The sequence below is a fragment of the Coloeus monedula genome (assembly GCF_965178545.1).
Source record: "Coloeus monedula genome assembly, chromosome: 23".
Taxonomy (NCBI): Eukaryota; Metazoa; Chordata; class Aves; order Passeriformes; family Corvidae; genus Coloeus; species Coloeus monedula.
Genome location: NC_138803.1, coordinates 4,421,940 through 4,437,332, shown reverse-complemented (window position 1 = coordinate 4,437,332; position 15,393 = coordinate 4,421,940). Strand labels below are relative to the sequence as shown.

The 15,393-nt window shown below is 51.9% G+C and overlaps 2 protein-coding genes across 4 annotated transcripts; one reads left to right on the top strand and one right to left on the bottom strand.

Moving 5' to 3' along the window:
- The first annotated feature begins 409 nt into the window (after positions 1-409).
- Positions 410-3,550, top strand: OARD1 (O-acyl-ADP-ribose deacylase 1). Its single transcript, XM_082296090.1, has 6 exons — positions 410-510; positions 816-883; positions 1,547-1,691; positions 1,799-1,857; positions 2,540-2,652; positions 2,936-3,550. The coding sequence occupies exons 1-6, from the start codon at positions 435-437 to the stop codon at positions 3,036-3,038; spliced, it is 564 nt and encodes a 187-aa protein (XP_082152216.1). The 5' UTR covers positions 410-434; the 3' UTR covers positions 3,039-3,550.
- A 138-nt stretch (positions 3,551-3,688) lies between these two features.
- Positions 3,689-9,669, bottom strand: APOBEC2 (apolipoprotein B mRNA editing enzyme catalytic subunit 2). 3 transcript variants are annotated; one of them, XM_082296087.1, is made up of 4 exons: positions 9,570-9,660; positions 9,315-9,472; positions 5,437-5,984; positions 3,689-5,051 (listed from the first exon to the last, which is right to left on the bottom strand). In XM_082296087.1, the coding sequence occupies exons 2-3, from the start codon at positions 9,437-9,439 to the stop codon at positions 5,444-5,446; spliced, it is 666 nt and encodes a 221-aa protein (XP_082152213.1). In that variant the 5' UTR covers positions 9,440-9,472; positions 9,570-9,660; the 3' UTR covers positions 3,689-5,051; positions 5,437-5,443. The 3 variants fall into 3 exon arrangements, with proteins under 3 accessions (XP_082152213.1, XP_082152214.1, XP_082152215.1); XM_082296088.1 differs by lacking the exon at positions 3,689-5,051 and adding an exon at positions 5,059-5,303 and having other exon boundaries at positions 9,315-9,669; XM_082296089.1 differs by lacking the exon at positions 3,689-5,051 and adding an exon at positions 5,059-5,290 and having other exon boundaries at positions 9,315-9,669.
- Between the last annotated feature and the right edge of the window lie 5,724 nt (positions 9,670-15,393).

Below are 15,393 nucleotides of genomic sequence, written 5' to 3'. Positions count from 1 at the left end.
GCGCCTGCGCGGGGGGCGGTGGCGCGCACGCGCGGGAGGGGCCCCGCGCCAGCCCCGTCCTTCAGGCTCCGCCCACCGACCCGGAATGTTCTGGACAGGGACCATAGAGAGGGTCCGCCCGCGCGGACGGAGCGGCGCGGCCGCCATGTTGTGTGCGGCCATATCGCCTTGGTGCGTGGGGTGATACTGCCGTGTTGTGTGGGGCTGGGCGGCCGTGTTGTGTGCGGCCATATCGCCTTGGTGTGTGGGGTGATACCGCCGTGTGGGCTGAGGAGGATCCGCCAAATCCCCGTGAGACGGATCCGCCATTTCGCCGCCAGGCGGAGCCCCTGAGGCAGCACCGCCAATGTCCCGCTGAGGCGGACCCGCCGTGCCGGCTGAGGCGGGGCCGTGTGGCCGTGAGGCGGGGCCGTCCTTGCGGCGCGGCCGGAGCGATGTGGGCGGTGCTGGGCAGGCTCGGCGTGGCGCAGGCCGTGGGCCCGGCCCGGTTGATCGCTCTGCGCCCCGCGGGTGCGGCGGCCGAGGGGCCCTGAGGGGTGGGAGGAGGAGGAGGAGGAGGAGGAGGAGGGTTATGATGGTGATGAGGACGAGGGCGGCAGCCTGGGGGTGCCCCTTGTGTGGTGACCCAGGGCTGGGGCCTCCTCCCGGGCCGGAGCTGTGGGCGCAGTGGGACCGGGTCAGGGGCACCGGCATCTTCAGCGGTGTTATGTTTGTCCCGCTGTCACAGATCAATTAGGCTTACCCTCGCCCCCTCTAACACACTCTTACTGCCTAGCTTGAGGTTCCTAATAATTGTTTTTCTCTCATCTTTCCAGCCGCAGGAGCCTTCTCCATACCCCACGTTACCATGGCCACCCACTTCTCCAAGGATCAGGAGGAGAGAGTGCGTAGGAAATGGGTTACATGGGATATTGTGTGTACAAAGAGCCCTTCCCCTTACTACAGCCCTGACAGCACGGCACTGGCTGCATCCCGCAGCTTTTGGGAGCAAAGTGGCTGCCAGTGCTGAATTCCATGTGCTTTTTGTGTGTAGTGTCAGCGTGGCAGATGCTGTGCAGCAGCACAGAGCTCGCCTGCCTGCCTGAACACCTCAGGACTGGTGCTGCTAGAGGGGTTTCACTGATCCAGCTGTACTCTCTGTCCCATAATTACCCTTTTAAGTTTGATTTTGTAAGATTACCTGCTGAGCTGGTGCATGATACTTATAAATGATCTTGTTGAGAAGGTGTAGTGGGTTTGTAATTTTATGTATGGGGTGTGTAATTCTCTATATTGGGTTTGTAATTCTCTGTAGTGGGTTCGTAATTCTCTATATTGGGTTTGTCATTCTGTGAGCTTGGTTTGTAGTTTTGTGAATTTGGTTTGCAGTTCTGTCTCTGGGGCTTGTAATTCCACATGTGGGGTTTATAGCCCATGTCAGCTCAAACACTTGCTCCCTGCACAGCAAACTCAAACTCTCCCCCTCTTGCTGCCCAGTTCCCAGTCACCAGAGCCCTGTGTGCCCAGGTATGCTCTCTCAGGAGGTTTTGTTGCCCCTGCTCTGCAGATCAGGTGTGTGAAGGGAGACCTGTTCTCGTGCCCGGGCACGGACGCCCTGGCCCACTGCATCAGTGAGGATTGCCGCATGGGCGCCGGCATCGCCGTGCTCTTCAAGAAGAAGTTTGGAGGCGTCCAGGAGCTCCTGGATCAAAGTGAGTGGCGCCTGAAGGAGCTCCTGGCTTCCAGCAGGGAGGGTGTGGAGCTGCTTGGGGTTGTGGAGTGTGGCTGTTTTAAAAACACCTTGATTTTTGTGCTTTAGAGAAGAAGACGGGGGAAGTGGCGGTTCTGCGGAGGGACGATCGGTACATTTACTACCTGGTAAGGGCTGGGGTGGCACTGGGACAGCTCCCTGGAGCTAAACTGCATCACATACCAGGCATTAATAGCTGTGGGGGTTTTGGTCATATTCATGGAATCATGGAATCACAGAACGCTTTAGGTGGGAAGGGACTTTAAAGCTCATCCTGGGCAGGGACACCTTCCACTGTCCCAGGTTGCTCCAAGCCCCGTCCAACCTGGCCTTGGACACTTCCAGGGATCCAGGGGTGGCCACAGCTGCTCTGGGCACCCTGTGCCAGGGCCTGCCCACCCTCCCAGGGAACAATTCCTTCCCAGTATCCCATCTAGCCCTGCCCTCTGGCAGTTCCCCTTGTCCTGTCACTCCAGGCCCTTTTAAAGAGTCTCTCTCCATCTCGTTGGCTCCCTTTAGGCACTGGAAGGGATTTCTGGAATGCTCCTCTCAGCAAGAGCTGTGAGATGTGTCCTCAAACATTGCCAAGCTGTTCTGTGCATCTGCATTTCACCTTTACTTGGACAGAGCTGGCTGCTAAACTAGAGTGTTATAAGCTGTGAAATGTAGTTCTTTGTTCAAGTCCTTCCACAGAGGCAAGCCTGGGTGTGGAGTTTTGGGATATGTGTGTTTTGTAGCAGTATTTATAACAGACAGTGGCTTGCAGTGGTCATGCCAGAGGCACAGCTGAGCTTTGCTGGTTTTCTGTAGATCACAAAGCAGAAGGTTTCTCACAAGCCCACCTATGAGAGCATGCAGAAGAGTTTGGAAGCCATGAAAGCTCACTGCCTGAACAACGGAGTCACCGACATCTCCATGCCCAGGTGAGGGGCTCAGGAACTGGGTGTTTGATTTCTAGGATGTCTGCAGGATGATCCCCTGCTGTGAAATAAGAACTCAAGTATCCACCTCTATCCAACTCCTCTGTTCAGTTGGGCTAATCTAATTTGCATTTCCCAGTGCATTTCAATAATAGAAAAGCACATTAGAGTTGTTTCCTTGTTCTCCCTGTGAGCTGAGGCAGGGCCACCTCAAACTGCAGCTGCTCCCAGGGCTGGGTGGGCGCAGCACGAGGCCCCACAGCTCTTTTGGTGCTTTGTCTTCCAGGATTGGATGTGGACTCGACGGTCTGCAGTGGGAAAAGGTGTCAGCCATCCTTGAGGAAGTGTTTGAGAACACTGACATCAAGATCACCGTTTACACGCTGTGAGCAGAAGAGTCAAAAAGCTCCATTCCCCCCACTTTTGGGAGCAGAACCTGTGAACTGACAAGGGGGAACCTGCGTGGGGAGCGCGTTCTGCATTCGGGTGTCACTCACTTGTGTGACAGTGACAGGGGCTTCCAGCAGCAACAAGCTCCAGAGAAGTTCATTTGGGCTGTTAATTAGCAGGAGGCGGCGGCGCTGTGGAAACCCTCGGGAGCTCCCGGTGTGTCCCTGCAGCCACCAGGTGTCACTGGGGCTCCACGCAGTGAAACGGAGCCGCTGCCTCTTGGGCGCTCGGGGTTTCTGTTCGGGTTGGTGCTGGTGAGCTGCCCCAGGCAGCCCTGGCACCTCTGGCTTTGTTCTGTTTGCGATGTCCTGCCCGGCACTCGGGTCACTCGCCTGTTCTCACAGGTGTTAACACTTTAATTTCTCCCTTGTGGCCATAAATTGGGTTTGCTGAGATCATGCTCACTCAGGATCATGCTGTGGTGTTCAATAAATAGTGCCCTGCTGTTGGACAGGTCCCTGTGGCTGTTCTGGGGACAGGCTGGGGTTGCAGGGAGGGGTGTAATTACACCTGATGGGTGTGTTTTATACAGCAGCTGTATCATTTATAGTCTGCACAGCTCGGTTTGGTGAGGATCCGAGCAGGTTGATGTGCTCTAAAAACTCACAGGATTGAGTTTAAAGTGGGATTTTTACATTTCTTTGTTTGCTGCATTTGTAGTCCAGCTGTTACACAAAGGTTGGTGTTTGTTACCCAGAACAAAAGCAGATCAGTAACACCCCTGGTTCCTCAGATCCATGAAAAACTCCTGATTTGGAAGAGTTTGTTCCTGAACTGAGGAACTACCACAGACATTTCCTTCGTGTTTGGTTTCCCACCCTCCCACAATTACAAATCTTTTGGTCTTCTCGCATTCTGAATGCCTAGAAAAGTGCCGGGTGTGTTGAATAAATATAAAAATGGGACATAGGAGTTGGGAATTTTGTAGCATGACAGGGTTGCTGATTGGATTTCCTTGGGCAGGGACTGGGTTAGTCAGTTCTGGGGGGTTTTTTGCTGCTGCAAATCCTGTTTGTGTCTTTAGGATCTCCCTATTCTTACTCTCCCTGTTCCTTGCCCATGTTTTGTAAACCTGTTTGGTGGGGAATTGCTGTAGCTGGGAAAAATAACCTTGGACAAAGAGAAATTTGGAGCAATGAGCTGATCCAGAACAGGCACTGAGGCTGCTCATGGATTCAGTTCCCCTTAGTTGTGTCTGGGTTTTAGTTGTGGTTCCTTGCTGGTGGCATCCCCTGAGCTTTGTTTTACATGGACAATGATCCTGGTCACCAACACTTGTATGGACTCTGGAAATTGTTTTGGCATTTAATTCTCCCTTCCCAGCTACAAAATATTCCCTGTGTGGCTGTCCCGGGATGTCCTTGAACTTGGACATGTCAGGTTCAATTTAGGACTTCTTGCAAGTAGAGAAGAAGGAATAAACAGTGCTTTGGCTTTTGCAGTGGCTTCCCATTTTATTTCACTTTGCTTTTATATCCCAAACATCATTGTTTGATAATAAGTTCTTGGGCTCCATCATGATTTGGAAGAGAGCTGTTGGCCCTGAATTAAATCACAGCTCTGATTACTGAAGAGAACAGAGGGAGAAAATTTCTTTTTCACCTTAAATCCTTTTCTTTTCCCCTTTCTAATGCGTTTATCTAACCAGCAGCTTTGTTCTAAGGTCTTTTGCCATGAAATATTCCCAGAATGTGATCCCACAGCCTGCCTGTGGGTCACTGCCATCCCTTTCACCACAGCACAGGTTTGGTTGGGGCAGGGAGGGGGAGGAACAAAATACACCCAAAAAATCCCAAACACCAGAGCTCTGTGTCGTGTGTGTGTGTTCGGAGTCCCACAGGGCCTTGTCTTCCAGAGGCTGGCTCTCCATCCTGCTGGAATCAAAGCTTTGGGAAGCAGGACTGTCCCTGGTGTCCAGGTCTGTCACATCTCTTCATGGATCCTTCCTGATCCTAGGGAGGGAAAAAGAAACACGTCCTAGAGACTCTGAGGTGACTCTTCAGGACCCCACAGAAAAGGGAATTCTGCAACAACCGGGATTTCCTTTAGTGGTGTTTCTTTAGGGTTAGACTTGGGGGTGTGAGTAAAACCCCCTTTGCTCTCCATTCCTCTCCCTGTTGTGCTGAATATCATCCGTGTGGAGAACAGGGAAGTGTTCTGGTGGCCCTGGAACCTTTTTCATTCTTTGTTCCTGGAGGAGAAAACTGAAAAGCAATAAATCCCTTGGGAATCTGCAGCGGGGGAACCCCTGGAAGGGGAAAGTGACAGTAAGAGAAATCAGAACCCAAATTAAAGAGAGGAAAGTTAACGAGTGCCCCCCTGGGAACCCTCGCTCACCTGAGCCTCAGTGCAAGATCTCAGCCAGCTTCTCCTCGTAGTACTGAAAATTCTCCTGAATATCCTCCCAGGGCACGAAGGACTTGGCCTCCTCCCCTTCCTCCTGCTCCACAAAGTTCTTCCAGACATACTCAAAGTCTTGAGGCTTCATAATCCTCAGCTTGCAGCCGGCCTCCTTCATGCTCCTGAGAGCCGCCTGCATCTCGGGTTCCTCCCACATGAAGAGCCGGCCCACCATGATGGTGAGGCGCAGCCCCTTGTCCTTGCGCAGGGCCTCGCAGATCCTCTCGGCGCAGGTGACGCAGGGGCTGGAGGACACGTACCAGGTGACATCGTGGCGGGCACCCGCCTGGCACGTGGGCAGGATGGTGTTGAAAAAGGCCATCTCGGCGTGGGCGGCCGCGTGCTCGTCCTCCAGGTACCCCCGGCACGTCGCCGACTCCTTGCCCTGCGTCTCCACCACGTAGCACAGGAAGGTTTTGTTCCTGCCCGAGCTGTACTCCACGTTCCTGAACTGGAATTTGAAGAAGATGGCTGGGAGGCGTTCCCTGGGGAGAGGAGAGGAGAGAGGGGGCTCAGAGGCAGATTTAGGCAAGGGTCACACCGCTGGGTCACCCCTGTGGGTGTGGGACCATGGACAAATCACTGCATCCCCCCTGATTTCTCTGTGTTCAAAGGTTTAGGTTGTAAAATACCCAGGATCAAATCCGACTTTGCTGTGAAAAGGTGGATTTCCTGCTGGAGTCCCTACTGATAAACTTCACCTACTCTTTTAATTTATTGTCCAGCTCTTTCCTTCTGTGGCTCCGGATAAGTGAGGAGAGATCACCTTGTGATGGAACATCTCACAGGATGGCTCTGGAGACAGGGGAAGGGAGTGGGATGGAAAAGAGTGGGAAAAAATGCACGTGCTTCCAAGAACAGTGCTTTCCTACTTTGTATCCTGTGGCTCTTTGGATAATGATTCTTTAATTAATGATTTTTTGAAGGGCAGACATGAGACACCCATTCCAGAGCCATGTCTGCAATGAGTTGTTTCACAATAACATCAGGTTTTTAAATATATCAGAGGCAGCAGTTTCATCCCTGATTTAACTCTCTGACAGCAAAGGGGTCACAGCAGTGAGGAGGTTGGCTCTGGGTTTTGATGGAACAGCTGAAGCAGCAGCAACCTGCTCCAGGATGGATTGACTCAGGATGGATTGACTGAGAGCTGGATTTAGCCAGCCCTTCCAGATGGATTTTATTGCTTATCTCGGCGTGTGCCTGAGCTTAGCTGGGATGTTCACCTCCATCTCTGCTCCCAGCAATACGGAATCTGCATTAGTTCAATTAATAACGTTCCAATCAGGAATATCAACCACACTCAGGCAGCTCATTCCAAAGCCTGGCAACCCTTTCCATGAAGAAATTCCCCCTGATGTCCGACCTGAACCTCCCCTGGCACAGTTTGAGGCTGTTTCCCCTCATCCTGGTGTCTGGGAGAAGAGGCTGATCCCCACCTGGCTTCAATCTCCTGTCAGGGGGTTGTGGAGAGTGAAAATGTGTATGGAAATCATTTAAAAGCTGTTCACAGGCACTGAATTCCCACATTATTCTCAATATAAACCCCTGCTCTGACACCAGGCTGGGGTGGAACAGCTCACCTGAGGATAGGAAAGGTCAAAATTGAAACCTTCCTCCTCCAACTGCTCTGAAAAGCATCATTAAATGGCTTTTTTTCAGCGATTTCTAAATGCTCCAACCTAATTTATCAAAGTTTTCCCTGGGTAGCAAAGTGTTAGATCACACTGAGACCAAAAAAAGTGGAAAATTTGAGGCAGAATCCTCAGTCTGGGATTGAAGTTGCTGAAACCAGGTGGGCTGGAGGAAAGAGCAGCTGCCCAGTGTGACCCTGGCACTGTCAGACAGAAGGGAAGCAAAACTTCTAATGAGGGAATTAAAATGTGGATTATTGGAGAGAGTAACAAGGCCCAAGGAACTACTCCTACAAGGAGCCTCATTTACACCTGGAGAAAGTGGAAATAAATATGTCAGGAAATGTCCCCAGATTGGGATTACAGGCATCCAGCTCTGTGTTCAGCCAAAAAAAAAAAATGGGATAATATTCTTAAAGAGAGTAATTGGCTTCCCAGAGTTTCCTGGAAGCCAGACTCCTCCTGGAGCTATAAGCAGCAGAGTGAGAACTTGGCTGGCAGTCCTGAGATGCCCCTAATCCGAGGGCTAAAGCTGAAATGCAACATAATTGGGTTTAAGTGCTTCTTCCCTGGCTGCAGCTGTGTTTCCTCAGCACTCACACAACTGCCTTGATTGGCTGGGAATTTGTAAATCATTGGAAAAATCCACGTGGTGATCCCAGGCCAAGGCCTGGCCTGAACTCTCAGTGTGCTTCCTAAAATGAAAGTAAAAAAAACCCTGGGGTTTTAGGACCTCTTTTGGGGTCCTTTAGGATTTCTGCTTTGCTTCCTCACTCTGCCCTTTCCAGGATGGAAAATCCTGTCAAATCCTGGGATACCCATGGCATTCCAACAAAGGATTTAATTGCAGGATGGTGCTGAGGAAGTGTTTCGGCTGTGGTGAGCGCAGGGCCTTGGGTTTAGCAGGGAAGTTTGGACATCCTGCTCAGTCCCTCAGCATTTCTAACTGCAGGTTGAATGTTCCAAGGCTGGAAAACCCAATTTCCTCATTAAAATTCATTTTAGGACATGTCTGAAGTGTTCAGAACTTTTCCCAGTGGTTTATATCCACAACTGTTGATGCCTTAGCTCCATTCCTAGCAGAAGGATGTTCTTTCCTTAAAAGCCACAGCTAATCACTGTTATTTCTATGGTCGTATGTGGCAGAGACCATCCCAAGAAGGGATTTTTTTTTTCACAGCAGTCACATTTTGAGAAGAAAATGGAGATTTTTCCACTCCTGGGCAGGAATGGAACCCAGTTTTGTGACAGAGGTGCTGTCCTGCCTCACTCAACCTGGTCAGAACAAGCAGCCAAATTTCACCTGCAGAATCCTTCCTGCCAGAGCCCATGGCACAGTCACAGGGATTCCAGGGGATATTTTGGAGGTCTGAGCTTTACTTTTAAGCAGCTGGAAGAAATCCTGGGTTTGGTTTATTTGCTGGGACACTCCTTTGGTGACTGATAAGGGGAATGTGAGGGGAGAAGGACTCATCCTGCTGCTCCTCCAGGGAGCATTTGGGAACGCTCGGAGGGAGCAAACACTGAGGGCTTTTCCTACTTGCAGCTGTCAGTTATGGCTGAGAGTTCAGCTTCCACCAGCTCCCTGTGATATCCTGCTTTTCCAAAGGCCAGGCTCCCTGCTGCCTGCTGCCTTCAAAACTGCCTCTTGTTTTGGAGCCTTTCTGCTAGCTGGGCTTTTTGGTTCCTTTAGTAAAGTCAGGTTCCAGCTGTGGCTGTGGAGCTCGAAAATAGGAACCTTTAGGTCTCTTGAAAAATCTGGCCCTCAGGCCCATCAAGTCAAGCAGCCATAGGGTGATTTTCCTGATCAAGGTGTGTTTTTCCTGATCCACAGGTGGAGAAACTCTCAGACAAGAGCCATTGATCACAGCAAGAAATCAATACCGAGCTCTCATTAAAGCCAACACCTCCGTCCCCATCCCACCAGCAGGGCTGGGAGGGAACCAGCGCTGCAGAAACAGAGCTGTTCCTATAAAACAAGTGGATTTCTGTGCCTGCCTGGTGGGAGTCCATCCTCTAAAAGTCAGCAAAACTTAGAACAGAACCCCACAATGAATCCAAACCATTTCAGGCTCTTCAGAAATGCACCACCAGAAGATGCTGCTTGTGTTGCCCCACATAAAAGCTGAGGCAGAGCTCTCTGAACACCCCCAATTCCATATTTAAATCCCGATCTCTTACCCTGTCACAATCTCAAAGGGTGGCAGGTCCTCCCTCTTCACCTTCTTCTTCTTCCCCTCTCCCTCCTCGGCGTTGTCGGGTTCCCCGTTCTGGGCATTGCTGGGCTCCTCCTGCTTCTCTGCCATCTTCCCCAGGACACTGGGACCGAGCCGTGGCCACTGGGAGAGAGAAAGAGCAATTTCTGAGAGCTCTGGGAGCCGAGGGAGGAGGGAAAACAGGGCTGGGAGTTCCTGCCCCAGGCACAGTTGTCAGGACCTAAATATGGAACAAAGCGGCAGCGGCAGGGGCTGGACGGGGTTGGGTGACCCAGGGCTCTCAGGTGTCACCTCCTTCCCCTGCTCTCTCCAGCTCCTTTCAGCAGTCCCTCTTGCTCCCCTTTTAATTGCAAACCAAGTGACAACTTCGCAGTGGGCGGGATGAGCCCATAATTTTCCCTGATGGAAAATCCTGGAAGCTCAAGCGTGTATTTATCCCTTGGGGTGACAGACGGCTGGCAAGGGGCACCTCCCTGCTCCCCCAGCCCTCTCCCTCCTCTGCCAGTGGATTCCATCGCTGACCTTGAAGGACCAGCTCAGCCTGGCCTAGCTCAGGCAGGAGGGGAAGGGGTCGTGGCCGTTTTGGTGGAAAATCCCTGGGTTTGGCCGGTTTGGCTTCGTGGATCACCTGGAGCATCCCAGCAGGAGACCCGTGGTTCCTCCCACCCTGCTTATCCAGGACTCTGAGGGGGAAATCTCCTCGTTGGAGCTGTAAATCCAAGCCAGAACCTTGTCCCAAATATTTGAAAGCCCAGCTGGAATTCCCAGTGGGCAGCAGTGCTGCTTCTCCCATTGTTCTGTGGTTTTCCTCCCCATAAATTCTGAGTGTCCCATAAATTCTGAGTGTTCCATAAATTCCCAGTTCACTGGGACATATCTGGGCTGGAGGGGTTTTCCCTCTCTTTTGTGTTTCCTTCAGGATTGTATGAAATTATCCGAGCTTCTCACTCTCCATTTCAATCATTTACAGTTTGCATCAATCCCACCTGAGCCAAGCTTAATAAAAACCTGGGTGAGGTTCTCCCAGGGACCAATCCTGGCCATGCCACGGGGCAAAGGAAAAGGGAAAAGTGTGGCAGTGCAGGATTTTGGAATCAGAGCACACTGGAAATCAAAACCTGCAGAACTGTGGGCTCTGCACTTAGCTCAGAACGCACCACCAGCAAACCTGGAGTAAAGATGGAATATTCAGCTGTGTTTGATGGAGTATTCAGTCAGTGTCGGTGGAAAAACTTGCTCTTCATTTGAGAAGGAGAAGAGGTATTCCATAAAAATCAAATCAGTGGGAATACCTGCTTTGGGGAAGCCAACTCAGCCTTTGTGATCCTGCTCAATTCAGCTCTCTGGAGCCTTGTGAGGAGGCTGCACCATCACAAAGTGAAATAAATCCATGCCATCGGGCAGGTCATTTATTACCAGAGAAAATGAATAATAAATTATCACAGATAATTAGTTCTGGCTGTTCTTCCCAGCCCCCTTGCCATCACCCTGCCTTGCCGTGCTGGATATCCTTCGGAGCTTTTCCTCGGTGCCACCATGGATGCAGTTTTTGGGGACAGAGCACCCCTTTGAGGAGTTGTTGTTTAGTTGGTGTTGTTTAGGTGACAGAGCTGGCACCTGGAGCTCTGTGGTGACAGCCCCACCAAGGATTTGACTAATTCCAAGACATCCTATCCATGGAACATATATCTTCCACGGTGCAGGGTTTTATTTCTTTTTAAGCTTAAAATACTTTCCTGCAGGGCAGGGGTGGTGTTTTGCCTCCTGCATGGTGACAACGCTCAAGTTCCACCTCTCCTGGCCGATTGCTGTCACCTCTGACATTTCAGGGGCTGCTTTTGGGGTGGGAATCCTCTCCCAATGACTGACAGCTCATTTCCTCCTAATCCTGATATTTTCAAGCAGCATCTCAGCCCCTCTCCAGTCCCTCTGACCCACTCTGTTTTATTTTTGGAAGCTCTTCATGGCTGGGGTCCCAGCTTTGCTGCAGCTTTAGTCTGGCCCCTCCAGGGGCTGAGCTCTAATCTAATCTGGGGAATGTGGCACCGAGGCTCCCCCTCTCTCCAGCCCTTCCCAGCTGCTTCCCAGCTCCTTCTAGGGCAGCGCTTGGAACAACCACGATCCTCCCCCCACTGCAGCCAAAAATATAAAAGGGCACCACGGAGCTGCTGTGTTGGAGCTGGGGGTGGGTGAGGGCTCTGGTGGCTGTTTGTGACCCCAAACGTGTCCCCAGGGGCTCACAGAGGGGCCTCCCAGCAGCGCTCAGGGGACCCCAAATCATGCACCTGCCAGCCAGAGTTTGTACTGAGGTTCCCCTGCACCTGTCCCTGTCCCCATTGATTTAATATTTTCTCCAGCTGGCTCTGAATTTGTTCATAAAATCCCAGGATCACCGAGGCTGGAAAATCCCTCCGAGATCATCGAGTCCCTCCTGTGCTCGATCCCCACCCTGAGCACTGAGTGCCACATCCAGGTGGCACCTCCAGGGATGGGCACTCCAAACCTCCCTGGGCAGCCCTTTCCAAGCCTTTCCATGAGGAAATTCCTGCTGCTGTCCACCCTGAGCCTTCCCTGGCCCAGCCTGAGGCCGTTCCCTCTCCTCCTGTCCCTGTTCCCTGGGAGAAGATCCCAAATCCCCCCGGCTGCCCCCTCCTTGTCAGGGAGCTGTGCAGAGCCACAAGGTCCCTCCTGATCCCCCTTTTCTCCAGGTGGAGCCCCTTTCCCAGCTCCCTCAGCCCCTCACAGACAGAGCCCTGCCCGGGGGGGTCACAGCTCAGCCACAGGGGACACCCAGGACAGGGCTAAGGGACAGCCTGTGCTGGGAGAAGCTTCCAGGCTTTGCTGGATTTATGGATACTGAGGATCCTTCATCCATCCAAGTCCAGAGCAGCTTCTCCAGTGACTTTAGAGGCACCTCTGAGTACTCTGATGGCTTTTATCTCCTAAACAGGGATCTCTGCTTATCCCTGGGCCTGTGTCCCCTGCAGGTCGTGTGCTGTCCCTCTCCTTGCAGCAGGAATTCCCGGATTTAACCTGGCTGTTCCCTTTCCCCATCTCCCACACCTGCCTGCCACAGGCCGTGCCAGGAAAAGGCCGCTTTTATGGCATTCTGGGGCTGGAGGAACATTTCGGGATAGATGTGAGAGTGAAATAAGAGCCTGGCCGGGTGAGTCATGGCTCAGCCGTGCTCTCCATGCCGAGGGGACAGCTGGTGGCACTAACAAAACATCTCCCTAGAGACATCGTCTGGCAGCCAGCCCCCTCCTGCTTTTTCCAGCTGTAACCACGGGACAAATAAATAAATAAACACTGACAGCTTCCCTTCCTTCCTCCCTCCCTTCAGGGTTCTCACCTGTCCCTCTCCTCCTGCCTCAGCACCACAAAGGTTTCAAGGAAGGGCTGGAAACGCTCCTGTCCCACGAGGCTGAGCTGGGCAGTGCCCAAATCCCGGTGTAAGCTGCTCCAGCTGGGCTGAGCCCCAGCTGAGGGATGCTCTCACCTCTGTACCTGCCTTATCTTCCCAGCAAAACCCTCCCTGGCTCAATCCTCACACCCCTGCACATGAGGAGCCTTGGCAGGCGCTGCTGCCTCCCCAATTAATTCCAAGCCCAACTGGGAGTTAATGACAGCTCCCAGCAGCATGCGAGCTCCTGCTGCCGTTTCCTGGGAGCAGCTCTGGGGGAAAGAGAGCTCCAGCCCTGCTGGAGCTGCTCCGAGCACAGGAATTTCGGTCCTGCAGCACCCAGAGCCGGGGCAGGGCCTGGCAGGGTGGCTGTGTCACCTGCACGGAGGTGCCAAACCCTGGCTGGCACCTCACTGGGTGCTCTAGCACAGCTCCAGGCTGCGGCAACTCAGGGAAAGCTCCGTCCTGCTGCAGCCAGAGTGCTGGGACAGCTGGGGAATCATGGGGTGAGGGAAGGGGAGGGGAAGGAAAGGAAAGGAGAAAGGAAAGGAGGAAGGAAGGAAAGGAAAGGGGAAAGGAAAGGAGAAAGGAAAGGAGAAAGGAAAGGAAAGGAAAGGAAAGGAAAGGAAAGGAAAGGAAAGGAAAGGAAAGGAAAGGAAAGGAAAGGAAAGGAAAGGAAAGGAAAGGAAAGGAAAGGAAAGGAAAGGAAAGGAAAGGAGAAAGGAAAGGAGAAAGGAAAGGAGAAAGGAAAGGAGAAAGGAAAGGAGAAAGGAAAGGAGAAAGGAAAGGAGAAAGGAAAGGAAAGGGGAAAGGAAAGGAAAGGGGAAAGGAAAGGAGAAAGGAAAGGAAAGGAGAAAGGAAAGGAGAAAGGAAAGGAAAGGAGAAAGGAAAGGAAAGGAGAAAGGAAAGGAAAGGAGAAAGGAAAGGAGAAAGGAAAGGAGAAAGGAAAGGAAAGGAGAAAGGAAAGGAAAGGAGAAAGGAAAGGAAAGGAAAGGAAAGGAAAGGAAAGGAAAGGAAAGGAAAGGAAAGGAAAGGAAAGGAAAGGAAAGGAAAGGAAAGGAAAGGAAAGGAAAGGAAAGGAAAGGAAAGGAAAGGAAAGGAAAGGAAAGGAAAGGCAGGAGGAGTTGGTTGGCTGTGCACAAATCCTGAGGCTGCAGCATCCAGGGAGCGACCACTGGGCCCGAGGGGCACCCTCAGTTTAATGGGAAATTCCTCCTCCTGGAGAGAGGGGCTGGAGTCTGGAGTGAGGGGTGCCACCAGAGAGGCGGCTCCGAGTGCCACCAGCCCTTGGGAGCCACCGGGAGCCCCTCAGGAGTCACGGGGACCATGGCACATCCCTGGGCTGGGACATTGTGCCCTGTCCAAGGGCTGGTCTGCAGTTGGGGCTGGACAAACACGAGCTTGGACGGGGCTTGGAGCAACCTGGGACAGTGGGAGGTGTCCCTGCCACGACAGGGGGTGGGATGGGACGATCCTGAAGTCGCCTTCCATCCCAAACCAATCCAGGATTCTGTGAAACCAAGGCTGGTTTGGGGCTGTGCTGCTCAGTCTGGGCAAGAAACCCTCCAGATGACTTTGAAATGTCATTAAAATTATTTTCATGCAAGGGGGCTCAGTGTATCTGTTTAAACAGCAAATGCACCAAATGATGCTTTAAATATTAATACAGGAGGGTTTCTCACTGAATTTAATTTTCCCGATTGATTTCAAGCTGCTCTGGATAGCACAGGGAGGATCATTTGCTATTTTTGCTGCCTGTAAGAAGAGGTAGGAGGCAAAGAAAAGCTCCTGCTGCTCTTACAGGTGGGCTGGGAAGAGGAGGAGAAACTGGAAGGAAAACAAGAACAAGGCAGCCAGTCCCAGCAGCTGGGAAAATGGGGAGGGCAAACATGGGAAAAAAATCTATTAATCTTGATTTCAGATTTTCCTTTGCCTGCAGAAAAAAAAAGTGGGAAGAGGAAATAGACCCAATTTATGAAAGCTGATCAAATATGCATTCATCTATTTAATTGGAAATGTTATTAAAGAGTTGCAGGTATGAGCCAGATCGAGAGCCACCAATTTAAATGTGATTTAAATAATTCTCTCCCCTTTCCAAAAGGAGATAAAGGTTCATTTAATCCCTCCTGGCCTCTCTGGATGGCCCTGCTCATCCCTGTTCCCTGAGGACAGGATGGGCTGAGCCTAAATCAGCCTTGACTCCCCCAAATCCAATGTGCAGCCAGACCCCGCCTTCATTGGAGGGAGAAATAATTCCCATTTACCTGTCCTTGGGCATGGGAGACACAGGAGCTGTAAATAAGCGCAGTGGTAACACAGAAAAGAAAGCCCTGAAGTGTTAAAGGATTTCTTTTTTATTTCTTTTTTTTTTTTGTAAAGCAGCTTTTGATGTCTCCAGTGCTGCTGGCAGAGCTTTGTGGGGCTGCTCCTGCTCCCAGCCTCAGCTGCTCCACGGCCTTTTCCTGCAGCTTTTCCTTGGGAGAGCACAGCCCTGGGCTGGCAGCAGCCCTGGGGAAAGGTAGCCCGAGCCAGGGGGGAAAAAGAATGGATCAGAATCACCCCATTTTATGAGGAACTACAAATTCCAGCTGCTCTCAGCTCCTGGGGTTCAATTCTCGGTGGTGCTGAGGCCCCAGCTCTG

Excerpts from the sequence above, each read along its gene's own strand:
- OARD1 (XM_082296090.1), top strand. The coding sequence starts at position 435 with ATGTGGGCGGTGCTGGGCAGGCTCGGCGTGGCGCAGGCCGTGGGCCCG. Across the intron at positions 884-1,546 it reads CCAAGGATCAGGAGGAGAGA|ATCAGGTGTGTGAAGGGAGA; the intron begins GTGCGTAGGAAA and ends CCTGCTCTGCAG. Across the intron at positions 2,653-2,935 it reads ACCGACATCTCCATGCCCAG|GATTGGATGTGGACTCGACG; the intron begins GTGAGGGGCTCA and ends TTTGTCTTCCAG.
- APOBEC2 (XM_082296088.1), bottom strand. The coding sequence starts at position 9,439 with ATGGCAGAGAAGCAGGAGGAGCCCAGCAATGCCCAGAACGGGGAACCC. Across the intron at positions 5,985-9,314 it reads CCCTTTGAGATTGTGACAGG|GGAACGCCTCCCAGCCATCT; the intron begins GTAAGAGATCGG and ends TCCTCTCCCCAG.